General features: G+C 41.1%; 1 protein-coding gene across 2 annotated transcripts in view; it reads left to right on the top strand.

The window, feature by feature from the left end:
- The window catches only part of CNTNAP4 (contactin associated protein family member 4), a 580,041-nt gene that overhangs the window by 433,772 nt on the left and 122,267 nt on the right, over positions 1–24,002 (top strand). For both annotated transcript variants that reach the window (XM_075599587.1, XM_075599597.1), the window contains 2 exons: positions 2,616–2,772; positions 7,658–7,785. In XM_075599587.1, the coding sequence (XP_075455702.1) occupies positions 2,616–2,772; positions 7,658–7,785 (285 nt within the window). The remainder of the gene's footprint in view (positions 1–2,615; positions 2,773–7,657; positions 7,786–24,002) is intronic.

Here is a 24,002-nt window from a genome sequence, read left to right as displayed (position 1 = left end):
GCTGGTTAATTTAGCACACACTAAAATACAGTATGTATAAAAAATAAGTTCCTTGACCATGCCACCTTCATGCCATGTCATATTTAAAATGTTGTTTTTTTGTATAGTACAGTATGTTACATAGTAGATGAGATTGAAAAAAGACATATATCTACCAAGTTCAACCTATGCTAAATTTGGACAATATAAACGTTATCCTATATTTGTATTTACAATATATTGATCCAGAGGAAGGCAAACCAAAACCTCCAGTGAAATATCATCAAATGATATCTCATAAGGGGAAAGATAAATTCCTTCCTGACTCCAATAATTGGCAATCAGATGACTCCCTGGATCAACATCCTTCCCATGTTTACTTATTTGGTATATCCCTGTGTAATTCATGCCCCTCCCCCCCCCTCTGGGAGATTACACTGCTGCTACATAGAGTGGGGTGCATACCTGCTTGCTCACAGTAGATCTGAGTCTCCCGCATGATGGTAGGGGATGTCAGAACAGGCTTCTGGGGCTTAACTGATTCGTACTCACAGTGACAGCGCCTCCATCTCTTGCAGACCCCAGGGATGAGGGGTGAAATCCCTGCAGGAGAACTTCTTTACTCTTCTCCCTGATAGATTTCAGTCTCAGGCAAGAAGGTACTGTATGGTAAACAACTGGAACACTTTATTAGCACACTTCAATGGTACAGCAACAGAAAAGCTTAGAGCCTTCAGCCTGTCCCTGGACTTTCACTCCCAGCCAAGGGCACCAGAGTGCTGCTCCACACTGAGCCCCTGCAGCCGCAATGAGAGCGGCTTTAGCAGGGGCTCACGCACGCTTCCGCATGCTTGTGAAAGAGTGTGTCTCACCGAGTCTTGAGATTTTCCTGCTTGCCGGAGCGCAGAGCCGGTCACGTGAGCGGTTCGCCCAATGAGGGCGAACCAGCTCCGTGACGTCACTGGCCCGCCCCCGGACCCGCCCCCGACACGCCCACGGACGGCGCGCTGTGTAAGGCCAGGGAAAGCACCGCTTTCCCTGAGCCTCAGCGCGCCTCCGCACAAAGAAAACCACTATGTCCCAGGCCTAAGTTGTGGTCTTACCAACGCTTTATGAAGGGGCATAATGATGTTTTCTTCCCTTCTATCCATTGCTCGTTTAATGCAAGATACGATCTTGTTTGCCTTTGCAGCGACTGCATGACTTTGGGCACTATTGCTTAACCTGCTGTCTACAAGCACTCTTAAATCCTTCTCCATCAAGGATTCCCCTAATATATCCCCATGTAACTTGTAAATCGTCTGTTTATTCTTGCTTCCCAAATGTATAACCTTACATTTATCTGTATTTAACCTCATCTGCCATTTACCTGCCCACGTTTCCAGTGTCTCCAAGTCCTCTTGGAGAGAATTACAGCTTGCTCTAATTCTACTACCTTACACAATTTAGTGCATCAGCAAAGATGGAGACTTTGCTCGCGATGCCAACCTCAAGGTCATTAATAAACAAGTTAAAAATCAGGGGTCCCTGTCCCGATCCCTGAGGAACTCCACTCACGACTTTAGCTCAACCTGATAAAGTTCCATTTATGACATCCCTCAGTTGTCTATCCTTCAACCAGTTTTCAATCCAGGTGCATATATTTGTACTGAGTCCAATTTGCTTTATTTTGTACACCAACCTCATGTGGAACCGTATCAAAAGCCTTTGCAAAATCTAAGTAGACCACATCAACTGCATTACCATGGTCTAAATTCCTACTTACCGCCTCAAAGAAACAAATAAGGTTAGTTTGGCATGATCTATCCTTCATAAATTCATGCCGTCTATTGCTAATAATTTTGTTTTCCATTAGGTGTTCCTGAATATTATCCCATATTAACCTTCAAGTTGCTTCCCCACTATTGAAGTCAGGCTTACATGTCTGTAATTCCCCGGTTATGCTCTAGCTCCTGTTTTAAACATAGGCACCACATCTGCTTTACGCCAATCTTGTGATACTGAGCCTGTAGAAAAGGAGTCCTTGATTATTAAATGTAATGGTTTGGCTATTACTGAACTTAAGAACTCTTGGATGTATGCCACCTGGCCAAGGTGCCTTATTTACTTTAATTTTATCAAGCCGCCTATGAAATTGTTCCTCAGTTAACCAATTGTTCATTAATATAGAGGTGGTGGCTTCCTCCTGTGGCACTACTATTGAAATTGGTTCTTCACTGGTAAACACAGAGGCAAATAATCTGTTTAATACCTCTGCTTTTTCCTTATCTCCAATAATCTGCCTCCCATCTCACACTGACAGGGTCCTATATTTTCTTTTCTCATTTTTTTGTTATTAAGGTACTTAAAGAACTTTTTTGGGTTGATCTTACTTTCTATTGCAATTATTTTTCATTGTCCATTTTTGCTTTTTTTATTGCCCTTTTGCAACTTTTGTTTATGATGTAATATTTTATTTAATAATCAACACAATCACCACTAGTACCTATGCAATACATGAAAGGCTAGTACTGCAATTGCCTTGAATTTAAGATTGAAAGTATAAAAATACATGTGACAATGTATACTGTATAAGGCTATTTCAAGAGCTCATGATTCGGAGAAAGCATTTAACAAACTTTATTTTTTTATTTTAGATCATATGCCTTTCAGTTGGTGGGTAGGACGAACTAATGAAACACAGACCTACTGGGGAGGTTCTTCACCAGATGTCAAAACATGTACATGTGGACTGCAAGGAAACTGTGTTGATTCCCAGCTTTACTGTAATTGTGATGCTGACAGAAATGAATGGTAATAATCATACTGGGAAAATGTTAAAGCATTTAAGAATTACAATGGTGACCATTGGTGTTTAAAATGAAAATGAGGAAACATTTAGAGAAAGAACAGAAAAACATATGTACAGAAAAAACAACGTATCTCAATTAAATTTACACTGCCAGTGAAATATATTTACCATGTTTCTAAATATTTCCTGTTAAAGTAGTGATCAACCACTCAACTTTCAGAAAAACAGTGCAAAAGTGTATTAGTCATTTGAATCCAAATGAAGTGTAGATCATAGTTGTGTAGTCCATTAAGGAATATCTATAAAAAATGTATGAAAATAAAATACTGAAGAAGCATGCTCTGTTGCATGCTATGGTATGACCATCCATTTTCCTGTGTTTTTTAGATTTATTGTAGATTGTAATATAGTACATTTAATGAACCAACATCAGAGTTCTACATGGAACAAATTGTAGTGTACAGATATTTTGTACAAGCTACTGTATATAAAGAACTAGTCTTGTTGAACCATTTAAATGTACCTCAATCTACTGCAGGGGTGAGCAAAGTTGTTATGCCGAGCCCCCCTTTTCATCCATGAAATTTCTCCCCCCTGCCTGATGTAATCAAAATAACATGAAAAAAAAACCTTTATTAAACGGTATACAATGTAAATAAAATATGTCTAAATACTTACATATTTCAACAGCTCACGCTTACAAAATTAGGCTGCGTCCACGCTGCCGCTGAGAGCGGTGACATCATCAACTCTCCAAGCATGAGCACAGGGTGTGCTGCATAATTTTGCAAGCATGAGTGGGGGGGGGGGCAAGGATCGGGGCTATTTTTGTGTGACTGTGTAGCTGTGTGTGTGGCTGTTGTGTGTGGCTGTGTATGTGTGTTCACATTGGCTGCTGCTTAGCGCTCTTCAAAGTCAATTTTGTTTGTCTCCCCATGTGCACAAAGGCAATCCTTTTTTTTGGGGGGGGGGGCAATTCATCCACCTCTTTGCTACCTCCCTTCCCTCTCTTCCCCCTCCCTCCTTTTTTTCCTTCCCCTCCCTTTTTTCCTTCTCCCATTTGCCTTTTTATTCTCCCTGCTCTTTGGCTTACTGTCCCCAGTGTCATCCACACTCCTACCTACAGTATTATGTATTATTTATTTATTTCCGTTTTCAATGTTGTGTTTTCACTTTTTTTTCAATTATTTTTGTACATTCATAATATAATTGATATAGTTGCAGCCTACCCTTTCATTTGCAGAGGATCGCAGCGAAGCAGGTTGCCAGCGGAGGAGAGCAGGACCACAGCGCTATTTCAGGGCAGACAGCGGAAGGAGGGGCTTTTGACATCACAGAGCTAGGGCGTGCTCCTCCTCCGTACCTCCCAAGCCCCCGCGCTTGCGCGCACACACCATCACGTGGCCGCCACCTGCACTATCCTGTTCGCCCGCCTGAGCACATCTTCTTCAACTGCCCACCCGCGCACATCTTCTTGGCCACACACGCACAGCTTTTTCGCCCTCCCGCACACAGTGTCTGCTGGCCCGCGCAAACCAGTATTCGCAGCACACCACATGCGACCCCCCTAGATAATCTTGCACCCCCAATTTGCGCACCGCTGCATTCAATCACAACACCCACACACAATCACAACACAGACACAGCACACATACTAAATCACAACACACACAGAACACATACTCATATCACAACCAACACACACACACACAGACACAACACACACGCATCGCACTCAATCACAACACACAATCACAACCAACACACACTCATTCACAACACACACACACTCAATCACAACACACACAATACACACTCAATCACAACCAACGCAGACAACACAAACAGCACACACTTTATCACAACACACACACACACAGACACAATACACACTCAGTCACAACCAACACACACAACACACACACACACTCAATCACAACACACAACACATACTCATTCACAACCAACACAAACACAACACACACTCAATCACAACACCCACACACATCCACAATCACACCCAACCCAGGCATAACACACACAAACCACAGCACACATACTCAATCACAACACACTCAATCACAACCGACACAGGCACAACACACACAACACCACATACAATCATAACAGTGTCACGATGGATGCACTTATTAACAAATGTATATTTTGTGGATCCCAATTGAGCAGAACAAGTTGAGCAAAATGAACTGAGATTTATTCCCTTGATAGGCAAACACACGACAACTGCAGAATACACTTAATAATTACACTTACTGGTATAGGAACAGGGGATAATGTCCAGAAAGGTGCAAAGCACCAGAAAATTGTCTTTTAAAATGTAGTCCTTTTGCAAGGGCATAAATTGCCAGCCCAATCCTTCTGTGAATGTGCAAAGTCTTTTCTGGTCTATTGGGGTTAATCAGATAACCACCAGCAATCACAGTGTCCTAACACAGAGTTTTGTCCTTGGTTCCAATGTAATAAGACTCTCTGCGTTCCAGGAATGTGCTGCTGCTCTTATCCGCTATCAGAAGCGTGTTGGAAATCCGCTCACATGGTATAATGAAAAACGAAAGACAATGGGGATAGCCTGGGTGGGATGTATATAGGGTTTGGAAGCCTATCGCCACCATACCTACCCAATCCGCCTCGTTGGAAAGTTCTCAATCCCCAATCCCCTACTTGCCCACAGTTTGGAGAGTGGCCACTCTAGGGATTTCCGGTTCACACAGAGCATGTGCAACAATGCCACGTTGGCTACTTAGCATAGATGCACTCCCCTCTTTACCTGGCCCCTCTCAGGCTGGAAGGGGGAACTCAGGATGTGAGCTAGCACAAATGGTCAACAGGATTTCCTATTTAGCATCTATCTGGCCAATTCACACCCACCTGACTCTGGGTCTTTTCATAATGCAACTTCCAGAGAGACTTACAGGCGTGGGCCCAGAATGTTACCTTTGAAGCTTGCATAGGCAAGTGACCCAGCTCATAAGTGTCAAAACATTTGGTTCTTGTGTGCATTTTAATGACAGGAGAAAAAAAAACCTCATCTTGCTTGTCCCTGTTTAAAACCTGTAGCAAAAATACACTTTATTGAAAATACATGTTCCCCTTATTTCACACTTATATTTTTCATATGTGTGTGTTCTTGGGGTGTACTATACTGCAAGCTCATACAATCCTGCCAAATGGGGACAACAAGGGACAGAAGGAAAAATAAGACATGTACAGTGCATGAAAAATTAATCCCTTCATCCCCAATACGAAATAGGGGTAACCAGCCGAGCACACTGCCTTTATTAATGTGCTGATTACCTCCATTTTTGCCACAAACAGTCACACACTTTCACCTGGGGAAGAATTACAAGCATGCTCCTTTCCCCCTGGTGCTACTGCAAACAAACAGGAGGAGGAGGGGTTGTCTGTGTGCAGAGAGAAGCCCTGCCCTCGCAGCAAGCCACAGCACAAAGAAGCAGCAGCACGGAGCTTGAGCTTCTTGGCCGCCCGTGCACAGCAACTGCCAGCCCCCTGGTTTTGCGCATGCCACCTGCGCCCCCCCTAAATAATCTTGCGCCCCCCAGTTTTGCGCACCGCTGATCTACTGTATGACAAAGGTACACTTTTCCAAGAAGACCAGAAGGACAAATCGACCGTTGCACTACCTTCTTAAAAAAACAACCAAGAAATATAAGACAAAACAAAAAGATAGGACATCAGCACTCCAGGTAGTAATAATGAAGAGTAGCTAAAGTGAACGGTGCAGCAGGGGAAAGGGCAAGACAAATACACAAAAAGAGACTGGTATACACAAAACCCAGATGGGCCAGTGGTCCAGTCAGAAGCCCCCTACTTGTCTGCATCAAATATCACTAATAGGATATGTAATAGTATAGTAGCTAGAAGAGGTACGAAACCAAAAAACATCCACTAATAATGAAATGATATGATGTCAGTATTAATAAAAATAATTTTAATAGTAATGTAACAATAAAAAATAGAGTATTAAAAACTCCCTGGTGCACATAGAACTTCAGGTAGAGGGTACTACTTGGTAGAAAAGCCAATACACCTTAGATAAGGTGATGACCGGGCTTGATAGCCCAACAAAAACAAAAGTTGAGCCTACTAGGAGTTAGGGAGCGTCTATTCCAGCTCAGCCCTCCCACAACCATGCTGCGATTGACAACTATATTAATGTTAGTTAGTGTCAATTTCAGGTGATTAAAAACCAGAACACTAAAATGCCATTTTCTGCACTCGCCTGCACTCGCGTCTTAAGGAGATACGGTTGGTAGAAATCCCACGCCATGACATGGGTATTCCGAGGTATACACCGCGTGAAGTGTTTCAATAACGGCCGCTGCATCTGTACTGTAGCATCAGCATGCCATAGTACTGTAACAAAGCTTTCCTTGACTGTAACTGGTCTTGCCTAAGATGCTGGTACAGTATCGTCAGGGAAACAGAGACTTTCTTTGCAAACATCAACCCTTTTATTAAAGCACACATACAGTAACATTTTAGCACACTTCTTGATGTGGGCTGCCATATCACATAGCTGGTACAGTACAGCAGTAGAAGTGCAACAGTACCTCCGGTCACAGCACTCCTTGCACCAGCCTTCTCTTGAAACCTCCAAGAGTCTACATAATTATTACTATGTTTTAAAAAATACAGTATAGCAACTATATGGAAAACAGATCTTATTCTTTACATCTCAGAAGTCTCCCCGAGTTAACAATCTTAAAGATAAACATTGAACCTTTATGTTCATTACAGTTCTTCCCTTATGAAGGCATGCTGATAGCTAAACATTACTATTGTGATGTCACATGTTCTTTTCTCGTTTTCACACAGTGTACTTGTTAATATTTTTTTTCCCCTCAGGTCAAATGACACAGGATTTCTTTCTAATAAAGATCATCTACCAGTTACACAAATTGTGATTACAGATACAGAGAGACACCATTCAGAAGCTGCATATAAGCTTGGTCCTTTGCTATGCTGGGGAGATAGTAAGTAACATTATAACCACAGTATATGCGTTAAAAAATTGCTGAATTTTTCTATGCAGTTTTGTTTGTGGATAAATCATTGAATCATACATATTAACTATTTAAATGCTAAGCGTTTACTTGTTGACTTTATTTGTACAACATAGATTTTTAAATCTCTGAATTTGCATGGTTTGTTAATCAAGTTTAAACAGTAAAGAGTTAATTTAGAGGTCTTACAAATGTACCTTAATCTCTTTCCAGTCTTTTATACAACATAAAGTATAGGGGGGATCACTAAGAGTAACAAACCCAATCCAGCCTTAACTGCCATTGATCTGAATGGCAGTTAATGTCGGATCGCATGCATTAACCAGCAAAGTACTGTAGTAAATCTCCCAATAAGAATGGATGGTACAAGCAGTGCACAGCAATCAAATGAATAAGCCAGAGTGTGCGTTTAAACAATTTATTCAGCCAATGTCATAAAGTAAAAAAGAGAGCAGTAAGAGCTGATAACCAACTTATTGAGGCCTTTTCACCAAAAAGGCCTACTGCTATTCCATAAGCCACCATAAGTCACGTATAAAAGCCTTTATCGGCAATTTGTTTTTCCGGGAAAAAAATGTGACAAACGAGCGTTGAGAAGCCACTTATTGGCAGGTTTTTGAACTCATGCAATTCTAGTAGCCCCGATTAGCTTATCGAAACTAATCACAGCTCTAGAATGGAGATTTCCTCTCAAAATCCTCCTGCCCAGAAAAGTTGGCAGGAAGATGCTCAGAAGCGGCGAGAGGGGACATGAAAAAAAAAAGGCATTTTTCCTGCATCAAATTGATGCAGGGAGTCTCCGGAGCTGATACCCATTAATATCAGCACCGGAGGCCCCCAGCACGAATCCCATGCAATAAAAATGCATTTACAGGCAACTTCATTAACTTAGCGGCTAACCGGGGGCAGAAGTGATGAGTGAAGCATGTACTTGGCCCTTCACTTCCCCCCCCTTCCCCCCTCTTCCCCAAATAAACATTACAATATGTAGTAACCACCAATACACAACCCATCCTCCCCCTGTATCCCCACATAAAAGCATTTTTTATTTTTTATACACAGGATTTATACCAGAGGCCGGTGGGGGTCCCTGGGTGGTCGCCGCGATTGTCGTGGGCCTCCTGGGTATCTGGGGGCCCTCAGGTGGTCCCCACGGGTGTCTGGGGATCCTCGGGTGGTCCCCGTGGGTGTCTGGAGGCCCTTGGGTGGTCCCTGTAGGTGTCTGTGAGCACTCGGGTGGTCCCCACGGATGTCTGTGGGCTCTCTGGTGGTCCCCGTGGGTGTCTGTGGGCCCTCGGGTGGTCCCCGTGGCTGGTCCCCGTGGGTGCCTGGGGTCCTCAGGTGGTCTCCACGAGTGTGTGGGGGCCCTCAGTTGGTCCCCACGAGTGTTCCCTATGGGTAATGGGGGTACTCTGATGGTTCCTGCAAGTATCCGGGGTACTTGGGTAGTTCAACAGGATAGGACATCACTTTTAAAGGATGGTGTCACATCCTTTTGAACTAATGTAACCTATCACATGGTACAGCAACCAATGGGATTGTTTTCAATGCCATTGGCTGTAATACCATGTGAAATAGCCATGTGGTTTTAAGGATGTGATGTTCCTCCCTTGGAGATGATGTCACATCCATAAAAAATAAAAAAAGAGGCGGGCACATAATACAGCGTCTAATCAGATTGGAGCTGTACCATCTGACCTGAAAATCTGATGTCACAGGCCCTATATAAGGGCTGGATGCCTCCTTTAACAAGAAGAAGACGACGAGAGAAATCCTATCTGGATTTACCATTGGGTTTTGGATTGACAGATGAAGAAGAAAGAAGGCAGTGATAGAAGATAAAAGAGAGAATAATTTTGTTACCTGTTCCGGATCTTCAAGGTGCGTTGGATTGATTTTGATGACATCGCGGAACAAGAGCTTGCAGAATTGCCGGGATTCGAAGGGTCAATCGCTTCTTAAGGTAAGAAAAATATTGAATATATGTAATTTTATTTTTACAGGTTTTTTGATTGTATTTTTTTAGTTTTATGTTTTTCATTGCCCCTTGACTGACAATGTATTAATCTGTGGCCGTTTTGGGTACAGATAAATACAGTGACAGCCAATGCATTTTGTGGCAAATGCTTTTTTTCTATTGATTGTTGTTTTTTACTTTTCTGTTTATTGTTTGGCTTAAATTTTTGTAATTTCGATGGCTTGTTTTTATTTAATTTTACGATTGTTTAGTGTTTTTATTTAATTATTTATTTTGTTGGCTACTGGTTTTAATTTGTATTGGCTAGTGGTTTTATTATTCAATTGATTTGTTGGCTAGTGGTTTAAATTAATGAATTGTTTTGTTGGTTAGTGCTTTAATTTATTTAATTGATTTGTTGTCTAGTGCTTTTATTTATGTATTTAATTGGTTGGCTAGTGATTTTATTTTTTAATTGGTTGGCTAGAGCTTTTATTTATTGATTTGGGGTGTTTAGGTGCTTGTGTATATCTTTTATTATTGTATATTTTTGGCCTTCATGCTTTTTGATTAGGGTGACCATTGACTGCTATAGTGGCTTATCATGCCCATTTGATATGGGTATTATGTACCACTATGCCAATCAATGGGTAGAAGGTGGGTATAGTTGGCCCAGAGTGGGTGGTTAGGCCTCCCGGGTGGGTAGGGGGGAGTGTGAGTTACCCCCTTGATTACTATAGCAGTTATTAACTACTACAGAGATTAAGGGGGGCATTAGATTATATTATTTCCTGTATTCTTTCTGGAAACAGAGGACATGGACCTGCAGTATGTTGATGAGGAAGCTATTCAAGAAGGTTAGGGTAAGTTTAATGTTTTGTTTACTTTATTTATGCTGGCTGGCTAATGTTTTATTTTATAATGGACAAATTAGCTATTATCCATATCTGGATAATAGTAATTTTGTAACAAGATAGGGATTGGCTACCGCTCACCATAAATTAGAATAAAATTTACTGGTAAATAAGGATAGGGTGCATACGGGATGGGTAATTGAGCTGAGAGGGGTGGTGGGTCACAGAGGTGGCCTAAAAGACTCCTATTTGCACTCGCTAGACCAGTTTACTTAGGCTAGGAAAAATTCAATCCTTGGAGATAACTCCATAGCCATACATGTACAGTTATAAAATCACATTTATTAAACATATATACAAGAGACCTAATGTCTAAAATGCCACTATGTGGCTCCAGGAAACACAGAGAGAGCACAGGGTAGGGGAATAATTGCTGTTAGAGTTATTCAATTATTGGGAGACTGCTATTGAGTATACTGTCGTATTGGTTTTGCTAGTACTTTCCTAGGGGGAATTCCCATCATAATCCTCTGTTAGTATCATTGAGGTATATAGCCTGTGTAATAGGCTGGGATCCCAGCATGGGAAGGTTACTAGGTAGTTATGGCTTATAACCGTGTTAGATGGGGCTATGTAGTTCAGGGTAAAGTCCCTATATGTCATATGATATAATATATAGACAGAATAGTTTAGGGACCCCTATATACTGTCCCTCTACCTTCCTTCGGTAAGGTGCACGGAGCGCCTAATGGAAGCGCCCCGCTATACAAAACCGTTAGCAGTCTGGGCGTCACTACGTGTAGCGTGGCGCCGCTATTATTTATGAAGCAAGACAGTCAGTTATGCCGCTTTAGGTGCTGTCATTGGTGCTGTCTAAAAGCATGCACCAGTATATATATAGCGCTCCCTTCAGCTGTTCATACGACCTGTCAGTCTCGCAAAACTCTCAGCTTCCCGCTTCGTGTTCCTCCGCGACTCCGGATGACGTCACCGGAAGTGCGTCATCACGTACAAACGCACGTTTCACGCTCGTAGGCGCTTCGTCAGGGTAATGTGATTCCTGGAGCCACATAGTGGCATTTTAGACATTAGGTCTCTTGTATATATGTTTAATAAATGTGATTTTATAACTGTACATGTATGGCTATGGAGTTATCTCCAAGGATTGAATTTTTCCTAGCCAAAGTAAACTGGTCTAGCGAGTGCAAATAGGAGTCTTTTAGGCCACCTCTGTGACCCACCACCCCTCTCAGCTTAATAGTAATTTTGCCCATTACTGTATGTATTGGGGGGGTGGGAAGAGGGGAGTGTATTTTTTGCAATGTGTTAAAAAAACCAGTTTGCCACAGGATTGGTACCGTAGGCCAACGGGAATCCGCGGGAACCACCCGAGGACCCCCGGAAACAAATGGGGCCCACCTGAAAGCCCCAGACCCCTGCGGAGACCACCCGAGGGCCCCCAGACCACCTGGAGGCCCACAAATACTTGCGTGGACCACCCGGGGACCCCCGCCAGCTTCTGGCATCAATCCTGTGCAGAGAAAAATAAAATGTTTTTATGTGGGGGCACAGGGGGTGGGTTGTATATTGGTTGTTAGTACATATTGTAATGTTTAATGGGGGCAGAGGGGGTGAGTGAAGGCCACGTACCCGCTTCACTCACACCCCTCTGCCCTCAATAAACCTGCTATTGTGCCTTAACCCCTTCATTGCCTTTGCAGTTATCTGATGTGATCTGATATGAAGCTGCTTTAATGTAATTTTTATTAATAGTGTGCAGGTTCAGTGGGTCTCCAGAGCTGAAGCGCTTTGATGTATGCCTCAGCGACCCCATGATTCCCAAGTTACAGACCCTGGTGTGGGGCATTGGGTGCCGATATCGATGCCATTTTAAAATCATCTGCGTCACGTGACTGGGGTATTTAAATAATGAAGGAGATACCGGCACCCAATATCTGGGCCTTTAACTCGGGAAACAAGGGGTCCCCGAGGCTGAAATAAATGTGGTTCATCTCAGGAGACCCCCTGCTCCCACACACTATTAATAAAAATTACATTAAAGCAGCTTCATTACCATAGAAAATAGCCGCTACAGTAACGAATTTGTTCAATTTTTTATTTGGATTTAAATGCAATTGTTTTGTAGCAGGGGTCTCCGGAGCAGAACCTCATTGATTTGAGGTCTGGGGACCCCCTGCTTCCCGAGATGCAGGCCCTGTTATGTGTTGCCTGTATCTCCAATGCATTTAAATGTCCCACGTCATGTGACCGTGGGAATAAAATGCATATGAAATACCGGCACCTCATAACGGGGCCTGTATCTTGGGAAGCAGGGGGTCCGGACCTCAAATCAACGAGGTTCTGCTCCAGAGACCCCCTGCTACAATACACTAGTATTACATTTTATGTTAAAAAAATGTGATCTCTGGCGAGATTTGCGCAGGGAGACGCGGCTCTCTCTCTGCAGCAAAAATAAATCACTGGATGAGCCCTTTTCAGAGAGGCAATCATCACGTTGCCGGCTACTTGCCAGTTTTGCAAATGTTGCTATCACAGGTATTCTGCGCTTTCTGCATACCGTGATGGCAATGCTGTCAAAACTGGCAATTTAAACAGCCCGGCGATTTTTTTTCCGGCGCTTCGTGCATAGGCCACCACAGTCTGGCTTGTTCATCTGATTGTTGTGCACTGCTTCTACCATCCATTCTTCTGGTGGTCTACTGTATATGTTTGGAGCATACCCACAGAGTTCTAGGGGGATTTAAATATGTGAGTTTCTTCAAACTTTATATCCAATATTTGCTCAAGTGAAGTACTAGTTCCTTTATATGTCCGGTATCTGAAGGTGGGTGTTTCCTGACCCTGGAGATGCTGTGCAATTGGCGTCAACCAGGTGTCTGTGAGTCCCTATTAACCCTCAGCAGGCTTATTCATGTGGATGTTACTGTATATGTAATCACATAATTGCCTGTGCATGTATGCATCATATCAAAGCAATAGTCACAACAACTCATGATACTGGAATATACTTCACTACATCTTGCACTATATGCGGATTACCTCTTCATTTGTGCTAAATTTACAGCTGATATCATCAGCAATAATTACCTTTTTTTTTAATTACCTTGGATTTCCACACTTATGAGACCTACAGTACAATCAACTTTACCTCAAGCACCGTATTGTAGCAGTTCTGCTACCACCATAAATCTCCCCATAGACTGATATATTTTCAGGCAAAAGATGTACTGGATAGCAAGGGCACAGCCCAAATCCAGGAAACAAGTATTCATATCACCTTCATAAAGCCGGTTGGACGAAACGCGTTGGTGCGATTTCCACAATAGCACTGCAAGCTGTGTGCACACTAAATCATTTTTTCTGCAATCTGGATTTGCATGGAATACTCGTTTCCTGGATTTTGGCTGTGCCCTTGCTGCTTTGTACGTGGACTGCATGCCCAGGAGTGACTGGCTTGTTATCACTGGTAGGTAATGGGCAATAGTCCTTCAATATTTACCTTATACCCTTATCCCATTCATTATATGGGAAGTTTATACAGTGACCAATCTATGTTGTAGTTAAGTGGATTCCACAATGTCATCTCCCTTGTATTATCTTTATATGGATCCAGCTCCTATGGAAATTTCAGTACTGTTTACACTCTGGACACTTATCTTTACAGAATATAGAGCATACATGTTTTTTGTGAGCACCATCTACCAACCAACACTAATATTTTCAGGCACCAGGGATTTAGTTTTGGGCATAGACATTAGTACTGTACACTCAATGATCCTGTGTTAGCTTTTTCAATTAAAGTATTTCTCTAAAGGGGAATGTTCCATTTAGCAGTTTATACAACTAATTCAAAGTTAAGAAAGGACATAGACAGAAACTCATTGAAAGGGAAAAGTCCTTTTGGACTCACAAGCTTGACCCCTTTAAGATGTTTCTGCATTAAAAACCTGGAATTAGGCATCAAACCAGACATGCTAAGGTTATACAAGGTAAAAGTGATTAAAGGTATTGCTTACTGCACATTACTGAAAACATAAAAAGAATCATATGCAAGTTTTCAAAATCTAATTCAATCTCTTAAAAAAATAGTGTAGATAAGACGATTTTGGTCACGAGAATAATTATTATGCACAGCTTATTTTCTTTTCGTGAGGCAAGGATAAAAGTTAACACTGTTTTATTTTTGTCTTTAAAATACTTAACAAGGTTTATAAACAAACATATTATTTGCTTCCAACCATCACATACTGTATGGACGGCAGCCCACATAAAAATCCTTCAAAAGCACGAAATGCAACAAATGTATAGTTGTATTCTGATTTAGCTGAAAATTGTTTGGGTATTTGAAGTTTTTTGCTTTTGATGTTTACGGTATTTTAAAATGTTAAACCAATATACTGGAGGGTAAAAAGAACAGCGCACCATGGATTTTTAAATGCAATATTTATTGGCAAAACATTGACGTGATGTTTCGGCCATATATGGCCTTTATCAAAAGCAAAATGGCATAAAATTCAATGTTCAAAAAACCTTCTTATAACCCCATCACCAGGGTTCATTATTCCATAAACTCGTCATAATCCAGCGTTGTCCCGTTCCTCACGATCGTTCTGGTCTTCAGGCTTCTTATTGATCTATCCTTCCTCCAATTGCTTCTCCTGCTGGTGCTCTCGCGAGAGCATGACGTCATCGTGGTTTTCTTATCCGTCCTGTGTTTATCATTGCATCCATGCTTCTGAAGAGAGAACGTCCTTGCTTCATGATGTCATCACGTAGGGCGTCCTTGTTGGGCCATCTGACTCCTCTTTTTGTACATGGGATAGTATCCACTGGGTACATATATATTGGGATAATTAAAATACAGACCCTATGACCTCAAACGGATTGCAGCAACAGCAGCAAAATAGTGACCTATAGAAGACAATTTTATTTATTTAGAAAATATTTTACCAGGAAGTAATACATTGAGAGTTACCTCTCGTTTTCAAGTATGTCCTGGGCAATGTCAACAGATTGTGTGACACCACAATGTTCAACGTTCTGTCAAAAAACACCCTAGAGATAGATTGTCATTGAGTCCCCTTGGGAATACTGTATCTAGGGTGTAGATCCAGTATGCTTCACGTTGACGCAATGTTATATCTTTTTTATTGCTGTTCTTGCTTCAATCCGTTTGAGGTCATAGGGTCTGCTTTTTAATTATCCAAATATATATGTACCTAGTGGGTACTATCACTGTTTTTGTATCACTTTATTCATTATGGGTGATTTTAATATGGCTTTGGGAGTATGAAAGATCTTTAGCCATAGCTCATCACCCAGCTAAACATTGCAGGAAATCTGCACTGCTATACAGAACCAATTTTAAAGACATTTATTGATTAACACGATCCTGCCTTACATTCACAGAAGAAGGTTGCTCGGCAGCCCATGTACACAAGGAGGAGTCAGATGGCCCGATAAGGACACCCTACGTGATGACATCATGAAGCAAGGAGGTTCTCTCTTCAGAAGCAAGAATGCAATGAGAAGCACAGCATGGATAAGAAAACCACGATGACGTCATGCGCTCGCGAGAACACCGACAGGAGAAGCAATTGGAGGAAGGATAGACCAATAAGGAGCCTGAAGGATGTCAACACTGGAACAATCGTGAGGAACGGGACACCGCTGAATTATGATGAGCTTATGGACTAATGGTGATGGTGTTATAAGAAGGTTTTTTGAACATTGAATTTTATGCCATTTTGCTTTTCATAAAGGCCATGTATGGCCGAAACATCAAGTCAATATTTTGGCAATAAATATTGCATTTAAAAATCTGTGGTGCCCTGTTCTTTATACCTTCCATTGAATACTGGATTATCACAGAGAATCCTGAACCAGGAGCACCGGTATTTGTATATTTTATTTATCTATTGTTATTGGTGTGCAGCAGTTTCCCCATCTGAGAAACCAATATACTGTACACTTAATTACTGTGATAAATTAAAAGCACCAGCTTTATTTATTTTATTTGCGGATTTATTAATGTCACTGAAGACCAGACGACATACACAGGGATGGTGAGCACCAAACAGAACAAAGGGTTAAATAAAAAAAGGGTTTTATTCTGGCAGGGGCCAGCAGGGAATAAGAATGGCAAAAAAAGCAGTTAAAACACACGCTATTAAAATAAAAATGGGGTAACAGTGGTCTCCAAACTCCTTAGATGCTGGGCGCTAGCATGGGTAGTTTACCCAGGCAAACAGAGTTGTTGCAGGGGACTCTGGACTCACTACTGTAGGTGCTGGGCGCTGGCTTGTTAGCCTTCCAAAAGGTCCTCCATGAGATTGGCCATTCCCGTCTGTCCCAGTGCTGTAATATTGCCGTTGGCCATATTTCTAGCAAGTCTCTATCACCAAGACTAACCACGGACTCTGATACTCCGGATGGCTTGTCATAAGTATTTTTGCAACTCCCATTCGAAATACTGGAGTAAGGAGGGCTTAACTAATCCTGAGTGTCTCCTTAAACGTTGGACCAATCAGGAGTGAGGAGTGCGGCTAGACAGGAAAATCATTGGCAGGAGCGTGGCTACAGCTCCCAAGCATTTGCATACTTGTGACAACAGAGCGGGTGCAAACTACAAACTGACCAATAGGAGAAGCGCCTGCGAAGCCGCTGTTCAGCCACTCCAGAGTTTCAGGAGGTGAAATTAATTGGTGCCATCATGTTGGTGAAGAAACAAGCTCTGAATTTTTTCACTGGTCAATCCCAGTGGGTGCCCTTTGCACCCAGGTCACAAAACGCCTTCCAAACTGGTCAGAAATCAGATGCGACCTGCCTTTCCAAGGGCGCTCCCATCTGAGGCATAGAAAAACAGATGTAGCCCAGGGATCCACGCTGTGATTTGGAAAATCTCTGGTTAACCCCTCCAAATCCAGATTTCTTTCAAAAGCACTACTACTTTCACACATGTTAAAGTACAACATTTGCAGTCCAGAGCAGTACCACTGCTTTTACATTTGTTTAAGCATACACATAATGCATAACAACTGTTCCACTGCTTCATGCCACACATATATGGAATATAATGGTCTGTAGATACCATACTGACGCCCACGATTAACCCTGACGAGAATGTACAGCAGTACAAGGCTTTATCTTTAACTATGACCACCCTACTACCCATTTTGACACAATTATTATTGTCTGTGTTCTAGTTATGATTATAAAAGTTCTCATTCGTTTATTTCAGCAAAATAAAGAAAGCCATAAAGAAAAATGTTCACATTTGTTGATATAGCAGTGAATAATGGTCTTGTCCAAAGGTTTTGGCTACATGCCAGGCTAAAAAACATAATAATGTATATCATTTTAATAATTATCACAAACGTATCCTTTTGCTGTCAAGAATAGTTGTTTTATTCTGTTATAGGGATACAAAAGGAAAAAATGGGGGAGCACAGGTTGAGGGGTAAATAGGAATAACAAATTAGGTCCAGGTATGTTAGTCCCTGAAACAATAGACGTGGGGATGTTAAAGTGTATAATACTTTAAACACTTACACAGCCTTGTGCAAATGCTGTCGCATCAAGGTTTCTTTTGGTCTTCTCCGCTTCTCTTATGTTGTTTTTTTCTTTTTTCTCCGTCTGTGCACTTCTACTCTTCTTTCTTCAATGCGTTGTCAACCTCGGAATGAATGAATGGGAGATGATAGATAATAATAACAGAACTCTGACTCTAAAATTATATAAAAAAAGTAGAAATAGACTGCAGTCACTCGCATGGACAAGTGTGAGTGCAGTCTTGGGGAAGGTTTCTTTATCCTCTGCAAACACAAAAGTCCCTCAAATGTAGGCACTTTATTAAACTGAATAAACACTGGGAATTGGAAGTGAAAATGATAAATACATACTATTACTCACAAGGCCAAGTGTGAGCACACACTTGGATTAGTTTCTTGATGTTCCTCCTATGAACTCCAATCAGTAATCCAAAACTCAGAGATTCCTGCTGTGTGACAGGAACGCAGGGTGCACAGAACCGGTGTCTGGTTTTGCAGCTTCCTTATTTTTATTCTGTTATAGACAGAAATTTGTCAAATTCAGTACTCAATTGTGAAATCATAATGGTTTAGAAAACTGCCGCCCTTAGGTACTTACCTGGTGCGCTCCACCTTCGTTCTGCCTCCTCCTTCTTCAGTGTCAAATAACACTGCAACGTCACGTGGCGTTGCATTGCAACAGCCTTTAAAGTAACGTTACTGTGGCAGCGTGATACCATGTGACGTTGCAGCGTTATGTGACACTGAAGAAGAAGGAGGGCGGCACAAAGTATAAGGTAAAACTGTACAGAGGCCCCACTCTCTCCCCCGGCACTCAGTGGGGAAGAGAGCATAGCCTCTGTATATGGGGGAAAAAAGGGAAATTTGCCACCCTAGGCCCGGGCCTAATGGGAAACCCACCACTGTAGAATAAAGTGACAACATAAAATGTAATTATTTTTAACATTTACTAAACATCTCATGATTTAGTGAATAAGGCAAATTGTCCCAACATTCTGAGTGTGAAAATAATAAGGTCCAAATGAGAATAGAGGAAGTGGTAGAACTTCTCAATGATGGAATAGACAGCATTACATTCTTGATTTTTATAGGGAGATAGGATAAACTGAGACATGAAAAGTGTTACACAGAATAGGAGTTCCTTCTGTGGAATTATTCCATTAAGGAGTTCTTTTCAAACTACAAAATCAAACGGTACGTACGTGTGTTGGTTCAAAACTAGATGTTTCAAAAAGCAGGAATTGCAGTATCTTTGAATTTTTATTTATTTATTTATAAAAATATTTTACCAGGAAGTAATACATTGAGAGTTACCTCTCGTTTTCAAGTATGTCCTGGGCACAGAGTAAAACAAAATAATACATGGTTACAAATACAGTTACATAAATGAATAAAGGTATACATTATATACAAGACATTGCATGCACAGTTAAAGAAAATATATATTATGAGCGTATGAAACAGTTACAGACCAGATTAAAGTGTGAGACAGCCTTAGATTTGAAAGAACTTAAGCTGGTGGTGGATATGAGAGTCTCTGGTAGGTTGTTCCAGTTTTGGGGTGCACAGTAGGAGAAGGAGGAACGTCCGGATACTTTGTTGAGTCTTGGGACCATGAATAGTCTTTTGGAGTCTGATCTCAGGTGATAGGTACTGCATGTGGTAGGGGTGAGGAGCTTGTTCAGGTAGCTGGGTAGCTTGCCCAGAAAGTATTTGAGGGTGAGACAGGAAAGGTGAACTTTGCGCCTAGACTCTAGTGATGACCAATCTAGTTCTTTGAGCATTTCGCAGTGATGTGTGTTGTAGTTGCATTGGAGAACAAAACGACAAATTGAATTGTAGAGGGTGTCAAGTTTGCTAAGGTGGGTTTGAGGAGCCGAGCCATATACTATGTCTCCATAGTCAATAATTGGCATTAGCATCTGCTGTGCAATACGCTTTCTGACCAGGAGACTTAGGGAGGATTTGTTCCTGTAAAGTACCCCTAGTTTGGCATAGGTCTTGGTTGTCAGGGTATCAATGTGCATCCTGAATGTTAAGTGGGAGTCAAACCATAAGCCCAGGTATTTAAAACTAGTGACAGGTGTTAGGGTGGTTTTAGCGTTGGTTCTAATCAGGAGCTCAGTCACTGGAAGCTTTACAAATTTAGTCTTGGTCCCAAATACCATTGTTACCGTCTTGTCAGTGTTTAAAAACAGTTTGTTTTGGGAAATCCAGTTTTCGAGTCTCAAAAAGTCAGACTGAAGTATGTGTTGAAGGTCAGAAAGGCTATGGCTGTGTGCATACAGGATTGTGTCATCTGCATACATGTGTATTGAGGCTTCCTTACAAGCTGTGGGAAGATCATTAATGAACACTGAGAAGAGTAGGGGCCCCAGAACAGAGCCTTGCGGGACACCACAGGTGATATCCAGGGGGTTGGAGTTAGAGCCTGAGATGGACACATGTTGGGATCTTCCTGATAGGTAGGACTGAAACCAGTTTAAAGCATGTTTCCCTATTCCAGAGCTCTGGAGTTTGTTAAGCAGGATAACATGATCAACTGTGTCAAAAGCCTTTGCAAAATCTAGGAATACTGCACCAGTGAGTTGTCCCCGTTCCATTCCGCACTGGATTTCATTGCAAACTTTTAGCAGGGTAGTTACGGTGGAGTGTTTGGGACGAAACCCAGACTGGAATTGGCTAGGGAAATGGCATGGGATGGCATATTTAGAGGGTTTATTTATAGGATGAGAATGTGAAGTTTAAACAAGATGGTATCAGAAAAAAGAAAAGCAGTACAGATGCAGTGGCCGTTATTCGAACATACTGTATCACGCGTTGTATACCTCGGAATACCCATGTCATGGCGCGTCATTACCGCGTGTTGACTCGTTTTTATCGAGTGCAGAAAATGGCATTTTAGTGTTCTGGTTTTTAAATACCTGCAAATTGACACAGTACTGTACTGTCCACATTACAATTCATTCATTTCTCCCACGGAAACGTGCACCCAAAGAAATCAGGATCCATGAAATTCAAACAAAGCAACCGCGTGATTGGCCGCGTGGAGTACAGCAGTGCACACGAAAACGGCTCCATGATATTTTCGAATAACGACCGCTGCATCTGTAGGTCAAGAGAAAATAATGTACATAATTGCTGAAGGCAAAGTGCATATAGTACTTGTCATGTTTTGGAGATTGATTGTATAGTAGAAAAGAGTAGACAAGATAAATTAGATTGGAAAATTTTATTTTAAGTAGGTTTCTTATTTAGAAATGTTAAAGTTCTAAAATTCGAGTAGGAGCATTAGAAGAGAGGCAGAATTAAACATGCACAATAAAGTTGTAATGAAATTGAGTAGCAAATCTAGACTGGTAATATACTGTAGATGCCAACTCCACTAAGAAGCAATGCAAGAGGAGAGACAGGAAAAAGCAGGGACAAATCATTAGAAGTGACTGTAGAAAAAGAGAAAGATATATACTCAACCATTATATTCAGTAGTAGGATAATATTACCTGGACTTTGATGACCTTGAAAACCCTTGCAAAGGTTTTTTTTTAAATGCTGTACAAAAGTTATTAGATATGGTTCTCTATCCCACAAGAGGGTAAAGCTCTTTTATAGGTATGAGCACTCAGTGACAAGTAAAGCTCAAAGGTATGCTGTGACAGTGGTGCTATCCATCGGCTGTTCTGAATAAAAGCAGTTGTGTGGGTTCTCATCCTGTTTGGTCTGATATCCTACCCCATTCCTGATAAGGTGCTTCAGACTTGCCAATACAATAACAATTTGTGTGGTGTGGTCTAGCTGGGAAAACCAATGCAATCACTCGTGATCACAGTGATTTGTAGAGCTGTATTTATTTTAACTTCAGTTCAGTGTGTCTTGCAAATGTCACAGTGAATATTTTTGTCCCTGGCTACGATGTGGTTATTAAATGGCTCAAGTACTTTCCAGTACAAATTATGTTTTCTCACCCAATTTGTTGTTATATTATTTATCTGTTATAGGGTTAACTGTTACATTGTGCAACTTTTCTTGAAGAAAATTCAAATTTGGTTACACCGTAGCCACCTTTGTGCATATCTGTAATTTAGCACCATTGTCACACACAGCATACTAAAATTTTGAACTCTTCTCTATTGTTAATACCTGTAGCTCCCTCCCCCTGGCTTGCTTTAAAAGCAGACCACTTCAATTTCCTGGTTGACAGTTTAATATTCATTGTGGAGCACACCTGAAATACCCATAAGAAATGCTAATAGCTGAATTAGAACTGAGCAGCTCAAAAGTATGAGCAGTTGGTTTAGCTCACATTGCTACAGTAGAGATGCTGCCTACAAAATTAGAGGGTGAGGGTTTTAATCATGTTGGGTCTGACACCAACACACCTTTCCAGTCACTAGGTGCCTTAGGCTTACCTGCTCAATATAGTTGGTATGGAAATCATTTTAGGAAGTGTGGGATGTAACTTATTTAAATATACTTTGTATATTCATTAGCATATGTACCATTTTACCTCAGGTGTGCTCCTTTTTTAGCACAGGTGTCGCTCCCTAAGTTATTTGGAGGGAGGTTTTAGATTATATAAATACAACTCTCCTCTTTCTCCCATTTATTGTCCCCCAAATGTAAAGAACCAATGATTTAAAAGATCATTCCTTACTGACAATCTTGAATTAATCATTCAAATACAGGCAGTCCTCGGTTATCCAACAGAATCCATTCTGGACGTAGCATTGGATAGTGGAACCATTGTAAAGTGAGTCCCATGTTAATCAGTGGCGGTGAGCATTGGGTAACGCATTCAGGCGTCGGATAACTCATTCCGGCATTGAAAAACAACCCTTAGGGTTGCATTGTAAAGTGTTGGAAATGCCATTCATTGTAAAGTGAAACATTGGATAACAAGGACTACCTGTACTGATCTAATGTCACTTAAATTAGCTGATGTATCAAACCTTCAGGCATGCTGTGGTTAAAATGTTTTTATACGTAGAAATGGAATTAATTTATACAAAGTTCATCTTGTATTGCAGAAGCAATTCACAGGCAGCCAAATATAGGACAAAGAAGTAATGAGCAGATAATGAGTCATGTACTTATAAAACTAGATCAAAAGTCATCCAGTTTCATGAAACATCTAACACATGTCTATTTAAAAAAGAAAATCATACAGTACAGTGGAAAGATCTAGAAAATAGCTTTGATAATAGTATAAAGCTATTTTGCAGGATGCAGTGAAAGCAATATGGCTGATGTGAGGAAATGATGCAAAGATCAATTTGCTTATAGTTATTTAGTTTAGTTGTTGACCATAACATTTTAGTAAAAATGTAGTGCACACAAATGAAATGCTCAATGACTCAAGTCAATGGGGTCAGAATGGATGTGATACCCCGTACCAGCACTTGATGCATGTGCCCCATATATTGAAGAAAAAAATACATACTCTAGGAAAATATAATTGCTGCAAAAATGAATTAACATTAATTTTCAAGCCAAAAAGGATAAAAACAAAAAAAGGAAGTCCATCACGTGGACAATCACATGGCAGTGCGACAGATAGAAAAGTACTTTATCAATACAATACACTTAGTACCAATGTGCTTTTACGAGCAGTAGGGCACACACAAGCTTACCCCGGTGGTGTCACAGTGGTCCCATAATATTTCTAATGAGGATACCCTTTATTAGATAAGAACCGTCCGCACTCTGTGATTTCCACTTGTGATGGACTTCCTTTTTTTATTTTTGTCTTGAAAATAAATGTTAATAGTTTTTTTTTTGCAGTTATTTGAGTGTTACCTGCCTTGT

The sequence above is a fragment of the Ascaphus truei genome, chromosome 1 (genome assembly GCF_040206685.1).
Source record: "Ascaphus truei isolate aAscTru1 chromosome 1, aAscTru1.hap1, whole genome shotgun sequence".
NCBI lineage: Eukaryota > Metazoa > Chordata > Amphibia > Anura > Ascaphidae > Ascaphus > Ascaphus truei.
The sequence above is the reverse complement of the archived record's forward strand: the minus strand, read 5'-3'. Positions and strand labels throughout refer to the sequence as shown.